Below are 26,809 nucleotides of genomic sequence, written 5' to 3'. Positions count from 1 at the left end.
TGTCAAGAAAATTAGCATGGAGCTGTTGGTGAAGCTAGATGCCCCAGAAGGGGCAGAACTCACAGCCAGCATGTTGGGTGCAGAAGAAGAAAGCAACAAAAAAAAGACAAGCCTTCCTTACAGAACAGTTTAGGCACATGTTGCTTTAAAACAGATTACTTTTTAAATTTAGCAACTATTGCTGCTCATAGCAAAATAGCATGAGAATGGTACCAAATACTCTTTGGGCAAAGGAATGCTTGAGCAGACTGGGATGATTGGGTAGAAGAGGCTGAAAGATGTGAAAGGCATCGTTATCTGTGATCACAAGTCTGTTGGTTAAGACTTCTCTTCAACAATCCAAACAAGAGAATTGAGATGGTGTGGAGGTGACAAAAAAAGTAATATTGGAATCTGGGAATGAAGTGATAGATGAAAAATGAATGGAAATGAATAGAAAAACCTTGCAGAGCCAATAATGAATTTCAGTTGCTTGTTATGTTCTTACTGATGGGGTTAGTTGTTACAGCTTGACTTTCTGAGGCTTGCTCTGATCTCTCTGACCAAGTTTGGAAGACAGGCCTTGGAGAACACAGGTGTAGGGAAAAAGCAGCGTTTTTACATGTATTCTCAGCCTGTTCGTTCTGTTAAGCACATGGTTTTGCTGCACGGGACAGGAGCTGGGGAGGTGGAGCAGTCTGTTTCTCTTAAGTCAGCCCTACTACAGCGCAGCGAGTGCCGGTGAGACCTGGGTGAGAAGCCATTTAGGGAGCTCACACCTGGTGCCACTCAATAAGTAGTTGCTGCCTGGCTGTGTCCTAATTCTGGCACTACAACAGAGAATTAGCGTTCGCTGGGCTGAAGCCTGTAACGCTCTGTGACCCCCCGTGCTCCGGGGCCCAGGTGAGCCCCCTCGCTCCCCACTGCCCGGTTTTCGGTCGGAGCTGAACCCCGGCGTGCCCCAGTGCTGCGGGGGGGGAGCCGCCAGCCCCGTCAGCGGCCGGGGGCAGCAGGCGCTGACGCCCCTTGGCTGGGGCCGGCGACGAGGGCGGTAAAGCCTCCGCGGGCGTTTGCTTGTTCGTCTTCAGCTGCCGTGGCCCCGGAGGCGGCCAGCCCTGCGCCCCCGCCACCGCGGCAGGAACTACATCTCCCAGCGGGCTGCGGTCGGAGGGGCCCGGCCGGTACCGTGCCCTCTGTGCCGGTGGGCGGCCCCGGCGGCGAGGCGAGGCGTGCGCGGTCCTGCTCCGGCCGCGGCAGGTAACAGCGCCGGGCGGGCGGTTACCGGGTGGGCTGCGAGGGGAAGCCCGCGGGCTCGCTCCCGCGCCTCGGGGGAGAGGCGCTGAACCCCTCCGCGCTGGCGGGGGTGGCGTGTGCCTCAGCGCAGCCGCTCCGCGAGCCGCCGGCAAGAAAACCGCAGCCTTTAACGCGCGTGTCGGCTGTCGCCCCGCTCGCGTAGCGGCGGCCGGGGGGGAGGGGAGGGCAGCGCCTCGCCTCGCCTCCCCGGCGAGGTCCTGCTCGCCCGCCGGGGCCAGGTGGTGGCCGCAGCTGAGGGCAGTCCCGGCCCGAGGCGCCTTGGTGAAGTTCCCTTCCTGGGGGGGGTGTGACGTGGGGGCTCTGCCCCGGGAGGCACGGCGGTGCGCGGCTGAGGGAAGAGGGAGCGGAGCGGGGCCGCTGGCCTGAACTTTCCACCCAGTAAACGAAATTACTTTTTCAGGTTATTCTGTGTGCGGTGTCTCCTGACGAAGCCCGAGAGAGAGAGGGAGCGGGGAGCCTTGAAAGCGGCCTCCACGCCTACGTGCCTTAAATACCGTTGTTCTAAAGAGCGTGTGCCCCTCTGCCAGCTGGTAGTATCAAAATATTATTAACAATGGGTGTTATTAAAGTCTGAATAATAGCGGTGGGCCGGGTGGGGACTCGGGGGTTGATTTTGGGAACGGGAAGGCCCTAACTGGCTTTTCTGGGGGGAGAGTTGATGTGACATTCCCGGCCAGCTTGCTGGAGCCAGGGTTGTTTGTCCAGTGTAAGGCTCCTGATAAGCTGCCCTTACAGCTGACGATACTCAGGGAAATGAGTATCGTCAGCTAAACTGGGGAAGTGTGGTCTGGATGATCGGGTAGTGAGGTGGGTTGTGAACTGACTGAAGGAAAGAAGCCAGAGAGTGGTGGTCAATGGGACAGAGTCCAGTTGGAGGTCTGTGTCTAGCGGAGTCCCTCAAGGGTCGGTTCTGGGACCAGTTCTATTCAATATATTCACTAATGACTTGGATGAGGGATTAGAGTGCACTGTCAGCAAGTTCGCTGATGACACAAAACTGGGAGGAGTGGCTGACGCGCCGGAAGGCTGCGCAGCCATTCAGAGAGACCTGGACAGGCTGGAGAGTTGGGCGGGGAGAAATTTAATGAAATATAACAAGGGCAAGTGTAGAGTCCTGCATCTGGGCAAGAACAACCCCATGTACCAGTACAAGTTGGGGGCAGACCTGTTGGAGAGCAGCGTAGGGGAAAGGGACCTGGGGGTCCTAGTGGACAGCAGGATGACCATGAGCCAGCAGTGTGCCCTTGTGGCCAAGAAGGCCAATGGCATCCTGGGGTGTATTAGAAGGGGTGTGGTTAGCAGGTCAAGAGAGGTTCTCCTCCCCCTCTACTCTGCCCTGGTGAGGCCGCATCTGGAGTATTGTGTCCAGTTCTGGGCCCCTCAGTTCAAGAAGGACAGGGAACTGTTAGAGAGAGTCCAACGCAGAGCCACGAGGATGATTAAGGGAGTGGAACATCTCCCTTATGAGGAGAGGCTGAGGGAGCTGGGTCTCTTTAGCTTGGAGAAGAGGAGACTGAGGGGTGACCTCATTAATGTTTATAAATATGTAAAGGGCAAGTGTCAAGAGGATGGAGCCAGGCTCTTCTCAGTGACATCCCTTGACAGGACAAGGGGCAATGGGTGCAAGCTGGAACACAGGAGGTTCCACTTAAATATGAGGAAAAACTTCTTTACGGTGAGGGTGACTGAACACTGGAACAGGCTGCCTGCCCAGAGAGGTTGTGGAGTCTCCTTCTCTGGAGACATTCAAAACCCGCCTGGACGCGTTCCTGTGTGATATGGTCTAGGCAATCCTGCCCCGGCAGGGGGGATTGGACTAGATGATCTTTCGAGGTCCCTTCCAATCCCTAACATTCTGTGATTCTGTGAAATAACAATTTTATTTAGCATTCATTGGGAATCTGGCCAGGCTTCCTAGTTTAGTTACAGTAAGTGGCTTTAACTATTGGCATATAAATGGTTTAGTCTGGTTTTGGTTTGGTTTTTTTACTCGTCTCTAAATTGGGATATGAAATTGAACTTTTTTTTTTTTTTCGGTTTATTGGTCATTTGCCAAACCTGAAAATTGAATGAGTACCATATACATAGTTCCCTTTGCTGAACGAGCACTTCAGGGATGAGAAGAAAACCTTTCCAGTTTAGTGACCATATTTTGTTGCATAACTGAGCAATCTGCAAAGACTAAGCAAATGACACACCCGCTCCTCAACTTTGTCTCAGTTTGTCAGAATTCAGTTGGGATTTTGACTTTGCCCTGCAGTTGAAACATATCATAATAAAGTACGTTGCTTAATTTTCCAATTCTATTGAAATAGGCTGCTTTCTCTTCCGTTATTTTCATAGCATAGCTTTAACTAAAATAAGAAAACTTGCCTAGTTACTGTAGGGGCACCTGTGAGATAGGATCAGTCTTAGAAGCCACTGTCTCAAACTTACTTAGCCACAAATGTGGGGTTAATATTTTGATTGGCACTATTCTTTGGAGATGCCATGCATCTCCTCTGAGGCGGATATTACTCCTGTCTGAAGTAAGCTAAAACTGAGACTTGAGTGCACAAATTGCTAATGCTTACTGAAAATCGATGCAAGATAGGCACCAAAAGCAATTAGGCAGCTTTGAAAATCAATCCACGGTTGAAGTTGTCCAAGGACAAGGATTAGATCTTTGTCAGAGCTGAAGTCTTTGTGGGGAAGGTCCTGGCACAGTGTCAAGTTCATGACTCTCCTACATCTTTTCTAGTCTGAACTCATATATAAAAACTGGTGTATGATTTGTGTAAACTTTGCTTGTTTGTTATTTCTTCCTAATTTTGTTACTTTTTTCATAGGGGCGATCATGGTGTTGAAGTAAATAATTCAAAATGGAGCACAGTTGGTAATAAACAGTGCAGCCACAATCCACATGCAATTTGTCTGTATGAAATGCCTAAAACAGGTTTTGGATTACTAGGTGTTTTAAAAGGCCTTCCCCACCCCATTGATCTACTGTATTTCTTGTACTTGGTCATTCCATAGGGTAATACCAATGTTTTCAGCCTGTTTGTTGATCTAGGGTTTCAGCAAACTTACATAGTATTTTTAGACATAGAATGTTTTAGTATGGTAAGTGCTGTGAAACAAGTTCAGGCTTCTTAGTAGAATATACATGGCCAATTTGTTCTAAGTAATTACAACAGGTAAATAAAAAGGTTTGGGGTAATAATTCTGGAATGGTAGTACTCCCAGAAATTCTTGTTTCTTCAGTAATCGTTTGTCAAGTAATTTGTCAGTGGAGAAGTAGCAAAGCAAGGATGAGGGTGGTAGGTGAAATATAGCTTATAGCTCTAGGCAAAATTAATTGATTATCTTACATATTCCTATGCACATTTCTTGTATTATAGTTGGAGTATTCAAATTTTGTGGCCAGACAAGCAGAGGTAAAGCCTTATCTTTGTGGTAGAGCATGCACTGCTTCGTTGAGGCTGCAAGAGTATTTTCTTCATGCAGTGCACAATCCCAGAACCAGGGCAGTTGTCTTTAATGTGCAAGTTCCAAACGTGGCAAATAGATCTCTAATTACTGTGTAAGTCCCTAAAGAAAAGTCACTTGGAAAGTAGAGCATCTTACTTCTCTCTGAAAAGCTTTGGTCTGCTTGTAATTAATGCTGAAAATACTTTTTTTCCCTTCTGAATACTACTCCTGAAAAAGTCCTGGATTCTTTCTCTGAACACATTATTTTTAATTAAAAGCATGATTGTGTGTGTAAATGGGTATTTACATAAATAGTAAAGCATGAAAATTACTTCTAAAATGGCATTTGCTTTAATATCTTGGTCATGCTAGACATTGCAGGATGGCTAACAATGATTTGAGTATATCCTGGGTTTTATGTTTTTGGTTTGTTTTGTTTTTTTTTTTTTAAAGTGGCATTATCAGCTTTGATATATATTTAAGCATATTGTTATTGATTAAATGCTTTCTGATTGGCAGGACTGGGAATATTTTTGTGGGAATCGTGGTAGCCATGCTTTGTTAGGTGCTTTTTCTAGCAGTGTATGATGCTGTCTTCTAACGCATTTGCCAGGATGAGGAAACTATCTGTGATCATGTTTATGGAGGGATCCTACTGGGTAAAGAACGGGAGCTGTTTTCTAGGTTTCTTCTCTGAAAAGTGAGCTGTTCTTTGACATTCCTCCAACTTTTTTTTGAAACCTCTCTGGTGGGGATGATTAGGTGTAATCCACAAGACAAGTAAAGGCTCAGCAAACTTTTTTTTTTTTGTTCTTTCTCTACCTTAGGCAATTCTTCTCACACTTACTGTACCTAGCAGTCAATTTTTTTTTTCCTTCTTTTGATCTCTGCAATGAAGACACGTAACTATTGCTCTGTCAGTTTGTTCTCTATGCCCTGGCTGCCCACCGCATCTGTATCCTGGGTGTGCTTTGCTGTCTAATAGAAGACGAGTCTCTCTCTCATGTCAAATGGCTGTGTGTTATGAATCAAAAATAAAGCTCTGTTGAAGGACCTAGACCTCTTGGCTGCTTCATCATGAGTGTTAATTGCTGTAATCTGGTGGGTATGGGTAGTGCACTTTTCTAGATGAAGTCCTTAAATCCAAAGAGAACTTAAATATTTAGTTGTTATTAAGAGAGAGATGAAGTAGCAAGACTTGTTCTTGTTACATGTTTACTCTGGCACATCCTTTTGGTGTTTCAGTTATTTGACAGAAAATGATGATTACCATCTGTTCCCCTCCTCTGTCATAATTTAAAGTTGCTTTTCTCTTTGAGAATGAAGTCTTCATAGAGAGATAACAAGTTTCTATCTCCTCCTGTTTCCATAGTCACAATTTATTAAAATTTTTTTTTTTCTTTTTACACTCATACACGTTTTCATTCATGCTGCCCTTACTACTTGGAGTCATGATCCTGATTTATTTACCGCATGCACCTCATCTTACTGTCTTGCAGATTGCCAGAAATTTCCTCTGGCAGTCTTTATATTCATCATTTCCATCTCCACACCTTCTTTTAACTGAAAGATTGTCATGTACTTTGTTCTTACGTACTTTGGAGTGCAAGATTTCAAACTGCACTCTTTTTTTCCTCCTCTAAGGCACCACGTACACATCAGTTCTGCACGTGTTAATAATTACAGGTTTTAGTAGCACAGTTTTCTAACAGTGCTAATACAAAAAGCTCGTAAAGCTGCTAGTTAAAGATGATCTTTCTCCCTCTGATTTCATGGAAGACTCTTAAGAGAATTAGACTAATGGAAAATCCCACAGTAAACAGAAGGACACATGCTGTGCTGTACTGCCAAGGAGTATGGGATGAATCTGAGTCTTATCTAGAGATCAGAGTGGGCAAAACATTGGCCATAATACTAGCACAGGGGAGGAAGGCAACCTTTTACTCTTTAGTACTGGAGGATTTAGTGACGCTAAAAATAGTGCCTAAATTTCCTTTAAGGCCTGAGGAACAATTACCTCGATCTCATTTCCTTATCTGTAATATCTAACTCCTTTGGTTCATCTGCACTTTTATCCACCCCTCTCTGTAAAATGCAGATACTGGCACGGGATGAGGAGTTTAACCTCATTATTGCTAGAAGCTCTGGTGGAAGGCATAACAGAACATTATGCTATTCATAATTTCTTTTCAGACATTAGAAATTAAATGTGAAGTAAAGCTCAAGATGTTCTTCGGAGTCTATTTTTTTGGACTGTGTCACTTATTTGGCTGGACAGTGGCTACAAACTGTTCTAAAAACTTTTTACTGGCATGATATCCTTCCCTTTTTAAACTGTAATATGTGATTTGAGAGAGCTCTGTCTAGGGGACCCAGCTTTCGGCTGTGTTCACCCCCAAGTTGTATGCCAGGCTTCTGTCGCTTCTCTGCATTCGTGCAAAAAAACGCTGTTATTGTTGGAATTGCAGGGTCATTAAATAGGGTGAAGGCTGGATAGGATAAATAGGATAAAATCTTTGTGTGATCTAACCTTAACATTGAGCTATCAAATGCATTACTGTGAAATTTTAAACAGTCCTTTCACCCTTAATTATTGTGACTGACAGTGCTGATTTAAGAATCCTCTAACAGCTCTTCTGCCTGTAGAGTCCTAAACAGAAATTATTGCAGATGGAGAGTAGATCTCCTTTACCCTAAATCATGCACATAATCATTAGGTCACAATAATGGGCATCCCACAGATCTTAGGTTGGATTCTGCCAGTTTGTGTTTATGCAGCCCGCAGGCTTTTTTTAGACTCTCTGAGGGAAGTGGGTTTGTTCAAGCATAATAGAAGCAAAATAAGGAAAATTGAGATAAACAAGACATGTTTTTAAGCAGCACATAACACATTCCTGTTGGGCACGGATTTGAAAGAGCAAGTAGCGTCGCTTAAATATGTGTTCTTGTAAACTGAGCATTTTCCTCTTAAAAATGTGGCATGCAGTGTTTTAAATTATGATGGTGAGATGAGCTTTGACTGGCCAGTGGTTGCTTAAATATGCCTCCTCTGGGTGAAGCAAAGTGGGTAACGGTGGACATGGTCCCATATTACTTTTCTTTTATGCTTAGCTAGGCTTGGGTTTCGGTGCTTGTCAGATTTCAGTGTAGTGCTGAAGAGATGATACCACTTGACTGTCATCGTACCGTAGGAAAAATTAGGTGGGGATGTGTTCTATAAGGTACTCAACTGCTCCCCTGGAATGAAGTGCCTCAGGGACTAACTGCCCCAAGTACAAGTTCTGGGTGATGCATACAGGTACCTCCCGAGCCTTTAACAGGCTCTCTGTTGTTACTGTTGTCTGAAGCAGATGAAGAGCTGCAAGGGAGCAGTGCCTCCCTGACACAGGTGTGGGGCGTTGCTCAGCGGCAACAGAGGAGGACCCCCACCCTGTCCTGGGTGCAGCGGGCCCCGCTCCGGAAGAGGCCTAGCCGTCCCCCTGGGAGAGCGAGTGTGGTTTCTCTTTCTTTGCTGAGGTGACCTCTTTCCTTGGTTGTAGCCTTCTTAGGTTACTGCTGTACTGGCTAATTCCTGATTGCGAACAGTCTAGAAAAAGATTGTGGAACAGAATGATATTATCTCTTCCTGCTGTTATTGTGTGCCACCTCCCTATGGCAATAAAAAATGTAAATGCTAAATTTCTTATCGAGACAAGCCAAAACCTCTTGGATTTGTATTTCCTGTCTTTGATTTGCTTCCCTGCGTAGGATGCTTTATTTCACCCGATGCCTACCCTCCTCTCCTTTCCTACAACGTTAATGTATCGTTTTATGCTCACCTGGGAGATGTTATCCGTTGTACGCAAAGCAATTCCTACGCTGCTGAGCTATTTTGAAGGTTGTCGTAATGCTCCATAAACTACATAAATAGGAAGCTTTTGTTATACAAATGTCTTCACTTCATGGTTTTCTGTGTTTCTGGTGTTACATAATGACAGAAGTGTGATGCCTGGAGATGGTGGGACATGGACTGAGGGTGCAGCTTCTGGGACTGTGCCATGTCTTAGTCCCTTTTGGGTTGCCAGTGCTAAGCAACCCTGTTACAGGTGCCATGAGTTTTTGAAGTCCTTCAGTGGGTTGTTTTTCCTTCAGATCTGTTGGGAAGAGTAACCTGCAATTGCCGCTCTTCAGGCGAACCGACCTGTAAACAAAGACGCTGCGGCAGAGGGTACCTTTTCAGTAAAACCTAATGGGGGAGTTTACGTAACGGAACAAAAATAAACATCACTTCTAAATTGAGCTGTTATTTCTCTTGCAGAGTAATTACTAATCAATAAACCTTGTATGTGACAGCATCGAAGTGTGCTAAGTGCTCTGAGCTACCTTGCACTCTGCTAGTAAACCAACCTTGGAGAGAAAATATTAACTCCAAACCATGACCACCTCTGATATGTGTCTGAAAGCAGCACAGTCTCTTAGACCTTCACCCATGCGCTAGCCCGTTTGCACTGGTATGGTTAAATAGCACCACTTAGAGTTGTGGGTATTGTGCATCATTCAAGCCTTAGTAGCTGGGTTGTGTAGCATTTGGGCCGAAACGGGTTTCCAGATGTTACGTTGAAAGTCTTTGCAGTTGCTTATTTCTCCAATAACATGTTTCAGATGGATTCTAATGCTGCAAGGCAAAGGTGGGTGATTACTAGTAGAACAAGATGGGGATTTTACCGTTAAGCTATTTCATAGATGACCTCTCTGAAGAAAAATAAATAGCACTGTTCTCTGGGGCATCTGTTACTGGATACTGATGAAGACAGGGCATAAGACAGGACATAGCTTTGATGTAAATAATAATTGCTCTGTTCTGTGGAGCTATTAGCTCTGCTAATACAAACAGACAACAGTGCAAATAAAAATGCTGAAAAACAAGAGTGTTTTCAACAAGGAGCAGTAAGATACTGTAAGAAAGTTTTGGGGGTTTCTTGCAAACAACATATTTTTTGAGATGCACTTGGCCTTTTTCAAGAGGAGCTAGTTTTTGGGCTATTTACTGGATCCATTACTTCAACATTTTTCTTTCAAAACATGTTTTTAAAGTAGCAAAACAAAAACATTCTTCCTTGGACTCTTTAGGATAAAAGTACTGTCTAAGGTATTTAAGTGCTGTCTACAAACAATATCCACCCTGGGGTACAGCAAAGTCTTGGAGCCTAACTACTTGACCATGGAATAAATGGAAATATTTCCTTCTAAGGTCTTGCCTTTGGTCACACAAAGAGAGGAAAAAGCCAAACCAAAACACGAACTCCCTTTGAAGTAGTCATTTTTAAAGGCAACATGCCAGCATGGTTGCATCAGGAGACTTAAGAGAATAAAACCACCATCACTTTGGTGTTTACATCGCTGAAAACTGCAAGTATTGAACAGTTTTATTGTACCTGTTCCTCCTTCCACATTTGTGGTTCTGTATTGCTGTATCATGGAACAAGTGTAAGGGGCTAATAACTTCCATCTCACAACAGCTCAGTAGTGATTAGCAGAGGAAATTCTGGTGCAGATGCGTCACGACTGAGCCTGCTTTATGCTGTTCAAATAACACGCAGGAGTTTTGGAGAACTAGCTTGAATAGCAAGCTTGGGAAATCATGGAGCATGTTTGCTCTAAGGGGTCTCCTCTCAGCACGGGCTGGAGAGTTTGGTAGGAGCATGCTGCGTTCCAGTAACTCATCACTAACAAAACAATCCCTTTGAGTGTGCTGTGAACTGGTGCAAGTCAAAATATTGCTGACGTACTTTGCCCTTTCTCTTCCTCCTGTGCACTCAGAAAAAAATGTAGCATAGTTGGAGTTCTAGGCCCCTGTGTTCATTGTAATTAGGAATTTTACAGGCACTTTCAAGGGAACTGAGAGAGATTGAATATAGAGAGCAACTTGGGATCTCTCTGTTAGCAAAAAACAATCCAACCAGTATCAGAGGCAGCTTCTTCCAAGTCAAAATGACATCTCCTGCAAATCGTCACTGGCCCCAATTCTCTGCAATAGGAGACAGACCTTTTGTGAAACCTGAAATTGATTTTGGCACTTATTGCTGGATTGTAAACAAGCTCATCCTAAATTCTGTTTGGAATTAATTGCAAAAATGGGTATCTTTTCATGTAGCGAAACTTTGTACACACACTCCAGGGCGAATGCAAAATATGCATGTTTGCACACAATCCCTCCCATGTCTTCTGCTGCAAAAATTCTCATTTCTCAAGTCTCCTTGAGAGCAGATGGGGGAAGCAAAAATATTTTTGTAGCTCTGGGTACTCCAGTGACTTAGGACATACAAGTTTCTTGCTCGAGAATGGGCTGGGATTCTGTTTCTGGGTAAAGCAGTTCTGTGCTATGTGCTGTGCCTCTGTCACCATGATGGCAGAGGCCATGGTGCTGATAGAGCATAAGCCAGGAAAGAGGGTCCTCTGGTTTTCTAGGTACCCCAGCCATCCTGCCTGAACAACGGGGCTGGCACTGACAGCAGCTCTCTTTCTCTTGGCATGGCTGTTTGTCGTGGGGCTTTGTAAACACACTGAAGCTGGCCAAGAGCTTGAATTTTTTTGCATGTGGTGTTTACATAGTTATGCTGGGGAACCTTTGTAGTCTAGACATGGCCTGAGTTATGCTGTGATTTCAGGCAAGTTGCTGTTCTTCTCTGTCAAGACTTGGTAATAGAAATGCTATTAAATACTGTGGTAGGTATTATTTCTATGTAAAGTGCTTTGAGGTTTCTAAAAGCCCCTCCAGTTCTGCTTTACAGTAAATTTAATTGTGCTCTGGAGGCTCCTAGACTGCATTGGCTTACGTGTTGAGGCAAGCTGAAATTGGATGAACTTTTTCATTCTGGGGTAAGTTATGGCCAGAGTATGGTGGAGGTGGGAAAAGGTTGTTGTCTTGTGCTCCAGAGAACATTGTGGAGAAAAACTAGCACCTCCTCAAACAACAGGAATTATGGAAGGACCAGTGAACTGAATAAACGGATCAAGTTCTTTCAGTGCCTATCATTCCTATTTCTCCATCCTCTGCGGATTAAGGAATTTAAGGTCACTTTTCAGGACTGTAGCACTTGCATGTGTAAGCAATATATTTTTGTAGCTTGCTGTCCTATCAGCATAGTGCCGGACTTCTCCACAAATGTTTTAGTGGGTGCTTATTTTGGCCATTTTATTTATTTATTGTCAGGCATTAGAAAATTAAACTCAAGAGGTTGACTAAAATGTGTCCCATCACATAAAGGCGCTTACAAGACAGGTCAGTTTTACTCCTGTTATAATCACGTGAACTCCCGTTAACTTGCGTTACCATTCCTGTTTTGATCCAGGAATAAATCTGGTCCATTCTGTTGACTCTTTGAGCAATTTCAGAGCATCAAATTACACTGCAGCAGCACAACCAACAAAACCTTCCAGCTCTGGAGAGAATGAAGACTGTTCTGTGTCATGAACAATGCTTGCCCTACAGAAGTTTTTAAATACTTCATGTCTTATCAATTCCCCAGCAAATGAGTGTTTGAAACATGACGTTGTTTTAAAATTATGCATTAAACTGATGACAGTACCATTCCCCAAACCACCTTACAAACATTTCTCATACTTAAAGGGATGCTTGAAAACATTAATTATTAAAGGGAGTCTGACTAACACTTTTTTTCTACTTGCAGCATGAAACAGTTCAGTAGTGGTGTGTGGGGTTTTTTTTTTTGTTAAGGTGTTCTGTTTGACTAAAGCCCAACAGCCCTGCAGTCGGGTTATGCAGATATGCTGTGAAATCAGGTTGTTCTTCACTTTGACAGAATTTTATCACTTGGGGAAGGTCGTTTTAGAGCCAGGAGAGCATGCATGCGGTCTTTGGTTTTCTCTTTAAAACAGTTGAGGGGGAGAAAGAAAGGGAAGGTCCTTCTACCCTTTGCACTGCTGTTCAAGGGTTATGTAAATATATCCCCGCTCCACTCCCCTAGACTGATTGGGAGGTACAAGGTGGCTGCCCTCATGCTCTTAACTTTTTATTCTCTAGATATGTCTTGGGTTTTTTCCCTCCGAATCTATAAGAGTAGATCTGTGAGCCTTCCTGAAGAGATGCTCTGCTTTGGAATTGGTGGGAAATCTAGAGCATCAGAGGAAGAGAAAGCCTTAAACTTGAATTATATCCACAGTCACCTCCTTTACTGTTGAAGTTTAGCAGCAATCAGCGGCCACTGAGGAAGCCAATGTGGCGTGTTTAATCAGAGGACTATTCAATTACCAAGCCGTGTGACCTCTTGAGTTGCTTTGAGTTGTCCTTTTACTGAATGTCTTATGTAAAACACTTAATTCCTCTCTATTTGAGGTACATAGGTTAAAACATCCTATTTCTGAAATTTTACAGAAGCATTGATGTCCTGTGAGTGACAGAACATCGTGTAGATCGAATCCTATCTTGAGAAGCGAGTAAACCTCTATATTGTTTATAAAGTAAGTCACATGTGTCTGAACTATCTGATTGGGCTTACCAGAGTTCTGTTCTCCTCTTGCAGGCATTATGCTACTCGAAGTATTCCTGGTTCTGGGGACAGTCATCATCTACTACTTACTTTCCAAGAAGAAAGAAGAGACGTTACCCTTCAAAGAGGGATGGTGGGGCAAGGGACAAAAGCCTGACACAGAAGAAGATACAACTATTCGGCCATTTAAGGTGGAAACTACAGAAGAAGAGCTGAGCGTAAGCAAATCTCTGTACTGGGGAGAGAAAAGTACAAAATGGCCAAATAAATGCAGAATTTGTTTGGAAGTAATTTTTAAATTGAACCAGTAGTTACATTGATGAGAATGAATGTCCAGGACTTGGGGGAAGGGATTTTTCAGTACTTCAGAATATAGATATGGATAGGCACATTTCACATCCTGCTATACAACTTTGTTCTCAGCTGGCTGTTGCAAGATTGCTAGTAAATAAGCCTACTCTGTAAAGCCTAATAAATATCATATTACAGATTACTCAACTCTGCACCTTCTCAATTTGATTGTGTAGCCCAGAATAACGACATCTTTTTTTTTTTTTTATATAATTTCAAAAGAATAACACATTTTCTTGACTGCTTTATATTTGCAGCTGTGTTGGATGCTGATTCTGTAATTAATGATCTACTTTGCTCAACACTAATACCACAATGGTAATTACAGTAAACACATACATTGCAGAATTTGCTAGATAGCAAGATTTTGATTGTGTGTGTTTAAGTCAGGGATTGCACAATTTCATAGATCTGTGGGGAGCAGTGGTTCAACCAGTACTCATGGGATTGCTCATATTATTCATTTATAATGGATTTCTATTTTCTCAGTAAGGCCTGGGTTTTTTAACACTTTGTTTGCCCTCTGTAGTAATATCAATGGACATTGATGTCCAATATGTTTTCCCCTTACACTGCAGACACAAAGCTAGATAATTTCTAACTTGCAGATGTTTTTGAAACATGCAATTCTGTATTATGACAGCTATTGCAACATAATCCATCGGTAGAAAACTCTTTCTAAATAAATTTGTACATAAACTAAGAGTTAGAGTTATGCTAGCATACATTACTAAAACATTCTTTAAAAGGTGTTGAACATGGACAAAAAGCACGTATGTAAAGACATGTTAAAAACTTCATTTAAAAATCCATGCTTTCTGTACACATGTTAAATGCCAAAACCAGCGAGCTTACATACTGCACAGGCAGTCTCACTCTAGGCGAGTTAGTGTGAGGCATGAGCCAGTGCATAGCCCTAACTCATCTTAGTCAGAATGAGAGCTACCTCTGTTGCTGTATTAGAAAATGCTGTTCAGATTTAAACCCCACAGAAGTTTGAGCAGGATTAGATTTCTAGACCTGCCTTCCACCCTCAACTATTCTGTGGCTGTGTTTGCAGTAGCAAGGGGCTCCTGGCTGTCCTTCCCTGACAAGTGATTTTTGGACTGATTTTGCAGTATTGTCAGCATCCCCTGTAACCCTGAAGTGCAGTAGGAAGGTCACATTGTTATTCTAGATTGGGAAACTTTCACTCCAGTCTAGTTTCACCAACTTTGTGGCCTTGCGAAATCCCTCAGAGTGTTTTCCAGTGAAGACAACCAGCCCCTTGGTTTGGGAAGGAGAGCAAAAGGTTTGAGCTAGATCCATGCCTTGACTGTGAGGCTGGGCTCACAGGTAACCTGGGGAACAAAGGACTGTGGAAAGGCAACAAGACTTACACTGAGAAGCCACAATGCTGTCAGAAGAGTGTATTGTCCTCTGTGGTTATCAGCCTGGCAAGCAGGTTAGCCAGTCCTGCAAAACAAAGACAAAGAGAGTCTTTAAGAACAGCTGTAAATGGAAGAGGAAGGAGGCCATCTGGAGGAGAAAAAGAATTGGAGCAGCTGATGGAGCATCAGCAAAATGCACAGGTGTCACTAGAGATGTTATTTTCATTGTTCTCATTTCACTTGGGAATAACTAGAAACCATGCATAGTAGAGCACAAAATGGCAGACACAAGTGCTTGTAATGTCTCTTCTTTCTTTTTCCCTGTAGGACTTATTTAGGAGACTTGACCAGGCTCGGTTCACTGAGCCACTGGAGAACAGTTGCTTCCATTATGGGACCAACTCGGTGTATCTCAGGAAGGTTGTCTCCTACTGGAAAAACCAGTTCAATTGGAAGAAACAAGTTGAAGTCCTCAACAAGTACCCACAATTCAAAACTAAGATTCAAGGTGTGTGGCTTTTTCCCTTAAAAAACAAACGAACAGTAATACATAATCTTGTCTACAAGGGATCTCAGTAGTAAGAATGCTATGGTTGTGTCGCATGGGCCTTCCCTCTGTGGCTGCCATGTTGGGGATCATTGGCATTGCTGCTGAAGCAGCGAGAAACTCCTTCATCATTGTAACTGAAGCCTTTAGGACGAGGAATGACAAATGGAATTCCCTTGCGCATGGATGGGTTGTCAGCTGGTGTTAACAGGATTTATGCATTTGGAAACAGAACTGGATCTTAAGATGTACACATGTTCCCTGACTTGCATGCAATCTTGCAAAAATACCCACAGGTGCCTCCTCTTGCTCCATGTAGTTCCCCAGCTGCTGCTGTCAGGGTGATGCCATCAGTCTGGCAGCTCTCCTCAGCTGGGTATGCTGGCTGCCCAGGTTGTCCCTGCTTGGCAGGGCAGATGTGCCCTGTGCACCATTTCAAGCATTCATAGGCCTAGAAATGCAGAATGCCTCTCCCTTGGGGTTGATGTGCTGCCAGGTGTGAGTGAATGGTTTGTCTTTTCATTCAAAGCACAGACACCTTTTGAAAGAGGCCACTCGGCTAAGGTCTGCTGGTGCTGGAGCTTGGGCAAACTGGACGTTTTAAATGCTTGAATTAGGGTTGTGCTTGGGTCATCTGGGGGTACAGTTGTAGATTTAGAGCAAAGCAGGCAATTTTCTCACATGATGGCAAAATTCAAGCTTGAGATTATGCTGTTATGTTTTTACTTGCACCCATAGTTGTACATTATTTGAAATGGGGCCATTCATAATATTTAAAATGGATTTGGGACAATAAAACAGATGTTACATAGTGGTTAGAACATAAAGATTTTATTTAAACGTGTACAACATGGTTAGTGCTGAAAAAGAAAAGCAAAAAGTCTTCCCTTAAAAAAAAAAGAAAAAAGGTATCATCTGAGACAAGAAAGGGAAAAGCAGCTAAGGACAATGCACTATGTATAGCAGTAGGAAGGGAAATTTCAATGTTAGGAATAATTATAGAGATGAGCCATGAAAAGACAAGATCAGGCATGCCATATACCAGATTCCTAGCTTCTGTCATCACTTGAAAGTTTTTTCAGAGAATACAGAGATCCACAGAATGTTAAGGGTGGGGAAATCTCAGTCAGTGAAAGAAGGTGGGATTGCTGGTGAGCTGGAGCTGATGTGAGCAAAATGTGCTTAAATACATCAGGTGAGGCATTCAGGCTCTACTAAGAGCAAATTATTGTTTCCTGGAAAGCAAAGCCCTGAATGGGTTTGAGGAAAAGCAGTTCACCTGGAGCAACTAGTGCAGCACTGTGTGAAGCCTACTGCTTACATATTGTGTGGATGACAAAGGAAATAGGACTGCAATTTTTACCTTTTTACTTAACAATGAGGAGACTGGTACTAGAACGTAGTTTCCTGCTTTGGTTTACTCACTTAAAGAGGTACTGAAAGCTTTGGACAAAAGGTAGAAAAGAACTACAGAATTGAACACTTTAACTCTGTTTTTACAAGGCATTTTTTCAAATCCTTGATTCAGCATGGTTGGTTTATCAGCAGTTAAGATGTGTGACTTGTTTACGGGAGACCTCCACAGAGAATACTTACTGAAGGAATTAAAAAGGAATTAAAAAATCCCTTTTGCTGTAACATTAGGATCAATGGCTGGAGACAGAAGCCAGTCAGGTTCAAATGGAAAGTAAGGCGTGCACAAAACAAGGAAAGTCATTAACGCCCCCAAACAAACAGCTGCTAGTTATGATGGATTCCCTCTCTCTTGATGCCTTCAAATTGCAACTGTATGCCTTTCAGGAAGAAAAATCTGTGGTTGGCTGAAGGCTGTCTGGTGCCATATAGGGACATTTGGGTAAAATTTAAGGGCACTTTCACTAAATGATGTAATCCTCTCTTTGCCTTTAAGCTGCGTGAGTCACTGTGTTACCGTTAGTAGATTGCTTCACTTCTATGTCTTAATTTGCCAATTTATTTTAAAACAGAAATACGCCGACCTCATTTGGCTGCTGTGATGCTTAATTGCCCGTTATTAAGTACTTTAAGGTCCTTGGATAAATGCATCTAGAGAAGTGCAGTGTGTTTGCATGCTCACCAAAAAAGGACTTTGGAAAAGATTTATTCATATCTGTTCTGTGATTAGTTTCAGTGTCATGTTAACATTTGGGCATATTAATTAATGATTTTTATTTTTACAGGCATTGACATCCATTTTGTTCACGTAAAGCCTCCTCGTTTGCCCGAAGGCAAGTCTGCAAAGCCATTATTAATGGTTCATGGTTGGCCTGGCTCATTTTACGAGTTTTACAAAATCATCCCTCTCCTGACGGATCCTGCCAGCCATGGCCTCAGTGATGAACACATTTTTGAAGTCATTTGCCCTTCTATCCCTGGTTATGGTTTCTCAGAAGCACCCCACAAAAAAGGTATGATGTATGAGAATAAACTGAACTAACACAAGCCTAGTCTTATAGTGAGATAGCCCCTGTTAGCAGAACAGGAACTCCTGGCTCTTCTTGTTTTCCCAGTGTAAAAACAAAGATTCTGCATGTCATGTGGGAACAGGGAGATAAGTGTGTGACTTCAGGTGACACCATTAATTAGATTCAGGAGCAATGTATAGATAATTTACAAAGGACTATAAAAAGTTATCAAGTGACAACTCACAAATTGTAATTGAATCAATGAATTGTGTGGGGGTGAGCAGGAAGAGTAAACTTAAATTTGTTACTGTCCCTTTTGGGTGTTTTGAATCCATATCCAACAGCATTATACAGGTAGGTGAGAAGCAACAGTTGAAACAAATCAATTTATGTATCTACATGATAGATTGCAGCCAAATACCTGCTTGTTCAGCTTGTGTTCTGAATTACACAAACACAAGCTGCAACAAATTGGAGCGAGGTAGTATTTAAAGTGATACTGAGTTTAGTATTTAATTATGTGTGCAGGTGAATGATGTGGGAAAGGTCACTTCTACTTTTTTCTACTTCCCTGATTATGATTTATGTGGTCAGCATTTAGTGGAGAAGTGCATACTAGTAGAAACTTAAAAGTTTCCAGCTATCATTAACATGAAACTGTGCTCACTGTAGACAAAATGGAAACCCAGCGCCTGGGCCATGCTCAGTGCCTCTGACAGGGCTCAGCTGGAGTCTGACGACAGTTTAAAGGGAGTCTGGCAACCCCTCAGTCCAGCAAGTGTGCTGGCAACTGGCGCAGTTAGAACACCAGCCTGCAACGAACGCTAGACTTTCTCCTCATGGTTTCTGCTTGCTTTCTCTAGACCTTGCCTGGATGATGTGACAAAGGATTCCATACAGTCTGTCAGACAAGCAAGGAAAAATGGACTTGTGGCTTTTTAGGAACATTAACGTTGCCTTTATGGGAAGAATAAATGCTGCACAGTCAGAAGTGTAGCTGGAATTAATGCAACAGTGTTGTGTTTTTTTTTTAATGCAGACTTTAATTCTGTAAGTGCCGCTTCTATTTTTTACGAATTGATGCTCAGACTGGGATTCAACGAGTTCTACGCACAAGGTGGTGACTGGGGCTGGCTCATCTGCACCAATCTGGCCCAGATAGCTCCCAAGTGAGTACCCCTTTGGTACAGTGCTGCATGGTTGGCATGCAAAGCTGTTTTATTCTTTAAATAGTTATTTTTTGTGCACTTGAGAGTTCCTGTCCAAGTCCTCATATGAGCACTGTGTAGTTTCTCTCTTCAGTCCTCGGTGTCCAGCAGTGATCCAAAAGTACTGACCTTAGTTTATAATATATACCTGTTCTTTCAAACAGTTGTGCAGTAGTTTTGTAATGACCCCACTGGCATCTGGAATGGGATAAGTAACAAAAAGAGGATTTGTGGCTTCAGTGCCCAGGAGTGTGTGCTGATGACTGACAGTTGCCCCTTTGACTTGTCATTTTTGTGTGAAAAGCCATGCTACAAAGTACAGCTAAGGTCACGATGTCATTAGCAGATCGGAATTTAAGTATGTCCATTTTTGTTAATAACATTTTAAATATAACACCTTTGAATTGCATTTTATTTTTGTTAATTTGTGGGGGCTTTTTCTGGTTTTATTTTTAGCCGTATGAAAGGTCTCCATTTAAATCTGGCCTCAGTTACGAACATGGGCTTCATTCACCTGCTCTCCATCCTGCTGGGCCGCTATCTTCCAGGGCTCTTCGGTTTCCAGGATGAAGACGTTAAGCGGATGTTTCCCTTCTTGGAAAAAGGGCTCTACAGGATCTTGTTGGAGTCTGGCTACGCTCACATACAGGCTACAAAGCCTGACACTGTTGGTAAAACAAACAAACCAACCTTTTGAGCTCAGGATACTTGGTCTGTTCATTTTAGCTGTACTTTCATAGAAGGAAAACGTACTGCTTAAAATATGCAGAAAATCAGTTTTTTTCAGGGAAATTGATGTAGGAAGGTTAGAGGTTTTAAAAGGCGGGCTCCTTATCCGTATCCAAGTCAGAAAAGGTTACATATGGGTATACAGCATTACACTCACTTTAGCATGCAGAAGTGGTAAATCTGCACGTCAAAACTGAGCGTGCTGTAAGCATGACTGACCTCACTTTCAGTTTTCATTCAATACTTTTACACTTCTGCTGTCACTGGGGTCTCTAATCCTATTTCAAATGTAGCTATGCCAAGAGCAAAAGGTAGTTTCTTCACAGAGGATGGATCACATACAAATGATGTAAACTACAAGAAGCATGTAGCTGTCTCAGCATGCAATGTAGCTTATTTGTAGAGATAAGTAATACCTGAAAAGTAAAATCAAATTTAGTTTTCACTCATTGTTCTGAATCACTTGCAGACTTCCAAGGGAAAAAAAAAAGTGTACCTATGAATGTTCTTTCTAGATGAGCTAGTTACTCAGATTGCTTAACTGTTTTAAGTACCTGAGTATTAAGTGTTTCTATTTTAGAAACATCTTTTGCAACTGAATTGGGCAACTGAGTCAAGAATACTGAATATATTTTAGTTTAGTGCAGCAGCAATTCACTCACTGTGGATTTTATTGAAAATGTAGCTAAGGAAACTATTTCTTCGTGGTTTTCCATAAGCTTACCTACAGAAGCAGGTATATTCTTAAAATGTGTAGGCAAAATGATAATTTTATAGATTTTAAATAATTTTACTTCCTTTGAGTTTTGGTTTCTAAAAATTACTAGTCTCTAATTCCTTTTGTGCTCTAAGAAAAGAGGGGGAAGCTGGTAGCTGAAAGATGCCTAGTCATGCTGCTTCTGCTGTGTTTTTCTGGCTGATTCTTGTCCCTACCAGTAACGTGTGGCCTGTCAGAGCAGACTGTACAGGCTAGGGACCAGCAGCAAGTTCATGTTTTGGGAGCTGGAGCAGGAGCATTCCTGCAATTTTGAGGACAAAGACGAGAGGCGTGTGACAGGTTCCCATAGGGAGAACACTTTGAAGAAGGGAGTGTAAGGTAGCTGGAAGAAGCACAGCCATGGAGGCTGCCACCATCTTCCTGAGACTTCTGGTGGTACAGGGCTACCTGGCAAGCTATCCTAAGTGAGGAAGTTGTCTCTGGCTCTTGATATATACTGTGCTGGCTAATACTATACTCTTGATTGCTTCAGAGCTGGCTTTTGATCAAACTGGCTTGCATGGATTTGATTTTATACTTACTCTTTGGGAAAACTGCATGGAGCCTGGGTTCATTTTCAACTGACTGAAACAGGCAGCACCTGTATTCAGAGTATGGTTAGGATGGATGTCAGTTCTTCCTATATGTAAACCAGTGTACTGTTCTTTGTTCCCAGTAAGTATATAAGAACAGGCTATTGCTTGTCTAGTTCTGCAGATCTGGAAAGCATGCTCAATATAACTTTTCCAAACACTCTGGTATTTCAGTTACCAATGTTAGTTGTTTGATAACTGAAACTCCACTATCATGTGTAAATAGCAATTCCTGATGAAATTGTGCTAGCTGTAGCGTTAGGCCTATCTTTCAGGAAGGCTGGGTTGCACGGGTCGAACTTCAAATATATTGCTGTTCCTCCAGAAACCTCCTTCTTCTAAGGTTTTTCTGAGCAGCTGGAACAGTTTATGGTCCCTGTATTTCACAGCACTAGGATGTATTAGCAGAGTTCCAGGTGCAGGTGTATTTTTCTGTCCAAGCAAAACAAACTATAAAAAGTATATTAAGCCTTGTTCTACATGAAGGCAGTTGGCTATTGCCAATTCAGAAGGTGGACCTTTTAGTAAAGCCTTGCTTTTCCTTAATGACTTTCTAATAATCCTTCAAATGCTTTTGCTGTTAGATAATGGTGCACATTCTCCTGGTCATGTGTAGGCATGTGGGGTTTGGCCCTGTAATGCTGTTTAATACCTGACAACTTCCAGATTAATGGAAGCAAACCCTCCTTGGCACATAGAGCTTAATCTTATTAGCTTACAAGCGAAAAAAAAAAAGCCAGCAGAAATCCAATACTGTTACATCAGTTTAAAAAAAACATAGTGTGAGCTAATGCAGAGCCTGTTGGTTTGCAGATATTATCAGTTTATGATTCAACAGTAAATGGCTCCGGCTTGTTCTACTATTTTATTTATTTATTTAAGAACACAGCTGCTGGAACAGCTTTGTAAAGTTATCTACCCTGTATTATAATGGGCCACTTCTGTAACAGTCTTGAGTTCAGTATTCGGATATTGCAATTATAGTTAAATTTTCCTCCTCCTTTTCAGGCTGTGGTTTGAATGACTCTCCTGTAGGACTGGCTGCATACATCTTGGAGAAGTTTTCCACATGGACTGATCTGGAATTCCGTAATTTAGAGGATGGTGGACTAGAGAGGTAAGCGTTTCCTCTTATGCCATTTTGAATGAGGTGACTAAACCCAGAGTCACAGCTAAAGATGTTTGTCTGAAGTGATCACCTCGCATCTTGTAGGGAGTCTGTAATGACCACAAATGGTGCAGTGCTGTGCTACAGCATGCAAAGAAGCAAATAGGCCATGAAGGCTGATGTACTCCTTCCCACTTTGATCTCCTAGAAAAGAGACACACTTGGCAACTTCTGGGGATTAAAAACTGACTTAGGTGGAAGAATCTCATTAGGACAGAAGAACAAAAGTTTAACCTACATTGAGATCCTGGGAAACAAAACTCATGATTCATTTTAATACTAATATTTAACTCTATGAATTTGCTTTAAATTGATCAGTATTGCTTCATCTACCTACTGTTTCCTATTAAAGGATCGTTCTTAGTGTGCGGCAGAAATCTGAGATGAAGTCCCCTTTGAAAATTACTGAGATACCTGGCAGGAGTGGAGTGAAGAAGCATGTTATGAAAGGTCTAGTGACAATGGATTTGAATAGAATGTTTACACTGTGTACACCTACTAATTTGATACGAAACATGTACTGTTTACAGCACGCATTGGTGTGATGGCTCTATTGAAGGCTCATGGTAGCATTTCAAATTATGAATAATAAATAGCCCAAGCTGTTCCATGTGTTCTTTGGCTCCTGCCCTCCCACTCTATGGACAGCATAGACAGCTGTGCTGGAGCATAAGGTGCTTGCTGGAGTCGGCCTTCTGTGTAAAAGTTAAAATGTCACTTCCCAGCTTGTGTCTGAAAGCCTTTAACATGCTTATTTGGCCACTGACAGACAGGGGGGGAGTAACACACTTCACCTCTCAAGTCTTCTTAACCAAGTTAACTATTTTTTCCTGTAACTTTTTTTTCTTACAACCAAAGCAAAGTCAAGTCCCTGCTAAAGTAATGCAAAATGGTGTTCAGTTCTAACTAAGCAATCTCTGGGCTTACCTATTCAGGAAGTTTAACCTGGATGATCTGCTCACCAATATCATGATCTACTGGGTGTCAGGCTGTATAGTCTCCTCAGTGCGTTTCTACAAAGAAAATTTGCAGAAGGGGATAGGCACACAGAAACATGAAAGGTAAGTGGTTTTTTTTTTCTTTAAATATTTTGCCCTGAACTTAATTTTATGGTCGCAGACAGGTTGCTCATGTCTTATACCTGCTGCAAGTTTCTGAATGCTGAGGAAAAGCAATGCTGTATCACAACGCTCCTCCGCAGGACAGGTCTGTGAGTTGATGTACTGTGTTGTGCTTGGAAAACACGGTAATTAGGTAAGAATCCTGAACATCAGTAAGGAGATCGGACTGGAGGCACTGCCTGAGGACCTCCTGTTCAGGTGTATCCAATTAGGGAAAAGCACGTGCAAGGACTTCCAGATTTTATTTTAGTTGTTAAATTAGCCTATGACTGAGTCATGCAGTCAGTTTTGTTTGTAGCTTATTTGGTTTGTAGTTCTGGTACTTCTCTGGACACAGTTTGCCTCTTTCGGCAAAAGATTTAAGTCCTCCCTTTGGAAGCAACTTCAGTATACTGACAAACTGCATAATTTAAAAGTCATTAAGACTGATGTTCCTGCTGTGCAGACACTGATGCTCCCAGGAAGCTGACTCAGTTCTTGAAGCTGTTGTGGCTATACTGTGGGCAGTATCCTGCTCCAGTTCTGCCTACACGAGGTGAGCTATACGAGCTTCTATGTGCCTAGAGGAAGGAGTCTCAAAGACCTATGTAAAATTAGGCACCCTGTTTTCAGGCTTCTGGTGGTGATGTGCCCAACAATTTTTGTGTCTGAACTTTAAAGTCTGTCACTTCCAACAATGCAGCTTATGTGTATGGGATATTTAAACCTAGAAAACGTTGCTCTGTTTATACTGAACATGGATCATTACACTTTCTAAGATACTTTTCCCCTCAAATCCAGCTGCTTCCCTACCCTTGCTAATGTGCAAATGTTCTGTAGAGTACACTTGTGCCAGTTAAAAGCAAGAGCTACTTTACAGGGTAGAGTCTCACGTTCAAAAATGTTTCTTCTGAACTAGTCTAGATTTACTCTCCTCCTCCTTTGCAGCAGTTCAAGATAATTCTTCCCCTGCCTACCCTCCTGTTGTCCTGACAGGCTCAACATGTTCTAGTTGTAATCTTCACTGTAAATCTCTTTCCAGCCCTTGTCAGATTGTGTGCTTTCCCCTCCATACATGACTCTTGAGGCCTGAATGCAGCATGAGGAAACGTGATACCCACCACCTCCTGGGGCTCTCTTCTCAATTTCAGTGCTTCTCACTCTCATGCCCTGGATCCCTTGCAAAACTGCCTTAATATCAATGTATGCAAAAATTATTAATTTTTTTTTTTCCAGGCATGGGAGTGTTGTTGATTGTTCAAATTTAGAATCTGGAAGTCAAATTTTAATTGCCTAACAACAGTGTGCCCAACTGTTTAAGAACAACGTTTCCTTGGGACTTTCTATTTCTTTCCGAGTTAAGTGTTTGAATTTGAGATGAATTCTTCTCTCTCCTCTCTCAGGCTCACAGTACAAGTACCTACTGGCATTGCCTCCTTCCCTAATGAAATCATGCACACACCCCAGGCTTGGGCCCAGAAGAAATACACCAACATAGTTTCCTTCCATTTCATGCCTCGAGGTGGCCACTTCGCAGCTTTGGAGGAACCTGAACTTCTTGCTGAAGATATTCTGCAATTTGTTGGGAAAGTAGAGAAAGAGCCACTTTGGAGAAAGAAAGGAGAGTAACTCCCCTAACAAACAGCAGGGTAATTGCTTATAGCTTAGCACATGTACAGGCCTTACTAAGTCTACTGTAATCCATGTAATTAGATCTTATTCTTGACCAGATGTGAGAGAGGACAGCAAGAAAAATGCAGTATATCTCAATGAGATAGATACTGCCATGGGGACCTATGGATTTTGGGGCCTTTTTTTTTTGTTCAGCTAGTCTAAGAAGGTAGCATGAAGATTACTTGGTTCTTTTCTCCCCCAAGCACAGACTTCTTTCTGTGGTATTCCTGACTCTCGCTTTGAAATTGAAAAATAGACGTTACAACTAATAACATAACTAGTAACAGTTTAATTGTTATGAAAGGCTTTTTTTCATGGCAGCAGTAAAACTTGAGTTGCTGTAGGTGTGAGGTTCCTCCCATAAAGAATGGGCAACAGCCTAGCAAGACCTAACTTGCATATGTGCACTGGTTAATGAGCACTGATGATCTACAGTACCTTTCAACTAGCCAGCTGGCTACTGCTGGCTGCCTTTCTCTTCCAGCCTGGGCTGTTAAGCAGCTTCCTGGCTGTGAGGAAGCTCAGCTCCCCTGCGCCAGGCTCCTGGGACAGCAACAGGTGAGGAGCAGCTGAAACGCACAGGCGCCTGTAGCTCGGACCAGAAGGAGGGGTTGGGTAGGAGTAATTACAGCCTGAGCTACCTCTGCACTGAATTTGTACTCTTAACTAAAATCATAGCCCTAGACAGGCTCAAGACACTGTGGCTTTGCACTGCTTCTGCAGGGTATTGTAAATACCTCTTACTAAAGAATAAAATTTTGATTAATTCAAAATTAATGCATGTTTTTTTTAAAGTTTTGAATAATACCTGTGTGTTTCTTTTACATTTTTTAATAACTGAGATTTTGCTTGGTGACAGCAAAGAGAAGCGTCAATCCAGAACCTATCGATTCTGTTCTGCATCTGTTACAAAGGTCAGATTGAAGGCAAACGGCTCAAAGAAAATTGAATTTGAAGGGCTGTATGTTTCTGCCAGCAACAGTCCCTAGTGTGTGCAGTGGAGCTTCAAACACTCTTAAACTGTATCCAGATGACTGATTTCAGTATGGTTTTGTTCTCCAGTCACTTGTGATGTACTTCTCTACCCCTGCATGCACAGGGCAATACAATCCACCAATAACACTTGCATGGATTAGTATTATTTCACAATATTAATTGAAATGGAAGCTGTTAAATAGCAATCACTCCAGCAGAGCCCTGCTCCATCCCACAGGGCTTTAGACTCAAGAATACCAACTAGTTTGTTTCACAGAACGCAAGTCAACGCTCCTGCTCAATCTTAGTGCTCAAAGCCACCTGATATGCCATGACAGAAAACCTTTAGGGCAGACTGGTTGTGGACCAGCTTGGATCAGTTTTCTGAGCAAGGGTGAGACCTCTTGCTACCTTTCCTCTCCCTTCTGTGCTTCTGCACCTGGGGGCCAGTAGAAGGCAGCATGGTAGCTCTCAGGTCTCCCTGCAAGATTTGACTGCGGTACTGCCTTAGCCCTTCAAGCTCTGCTTGAATTCTTTAAGACAGGTAACTGCTTCCAGATTAGTAGTGAGTGCTAATTCTACACTTACTTGTAAATATTTTCATTAGTCAAAATTTGTGTTGCAATTTGCAAAATATGTGGTTCAGGCCGGTCTGTTTTGAATAGACAGAAAATACAGAATC

The 26,809-nt window shown here is 42.6% G+C and overlaps 1 protein-coding gene and 1 long non-coding RNA gene across 2 annotated transcripts in view; one reads left to right on the top strand and one right to left on the bottom strand.

Annotated features, from left to right (window-relative positions):
- LOC137668756 (uncharacterized) overlaps nucleotides 1–26,809 on the bottom strand; it is a 45,190-nt gene that overhangs the window by 9,654 nt on the left and 8,727 nt on the right. The window contains exon 2 of the long non-coding RNA XR_011048989.1: nucleotides 14,963–15,038. This is a non-coding gene — a long non-coding RNA (uncharacterized lncRNA). The remainder of the gene's footprint in view (nucleotides 1–14,962; nucleotides 15,039–26,809) is intronic.
- On the top strand, nucleotides 1,160–25,925 carry EPHX1 (epoxide hydrolase 1). The gene is made up of 10 exons (XM_068410312.1): nucleotides 1,160–1,236; nucleotides 1,694–1,823; nucleotides 13,266–13,450; nucleotides 15,281–15,461; nucleotides 17,699–17,926; nucleotides 18,963–19,092; nucleotides 19,588–19,802; nucleotides 22,219–22,327; nucleotides 23,314–23,439; nucleotides 24,882–25,925. The coding sequence occupies exons 3-10, from the start codon at nucleotides 13,271–13,273 to the stop codon at nucleotides 25,105–25,107; spliced, it is 1,395 nt and encodes a 464-aa protein (XP_068266413.1). The 5' UTR covers nucleotides 1,160–1,236; nucleotides 1,694–1,823; nucleotides 13,266–13,270; the 3' UTR covers nucleotides 25,108–25,925.

Source organism: Nyctibius grandis, chromosome 1 (genome assembly GCF_013368605.1).
Source record: "Nyctibius grandis isolate bNycGra1 chromosome 1, bNycGra1.pri, whole genome shotgun sequence".
Classification (NCBI taxonomy): domain Eukaryota; kingdom Metazoa; phylum Chordata; class Aves; order Nyctibiiformes; family Nyctibiidae; genus Nyctibius; species Nyctibius grandis.
The sequence above is the reverse complement of the archived record's forward strand: the minus strand, read 5'-3'. Positions and strand labels throughout refer to the sequence as shown.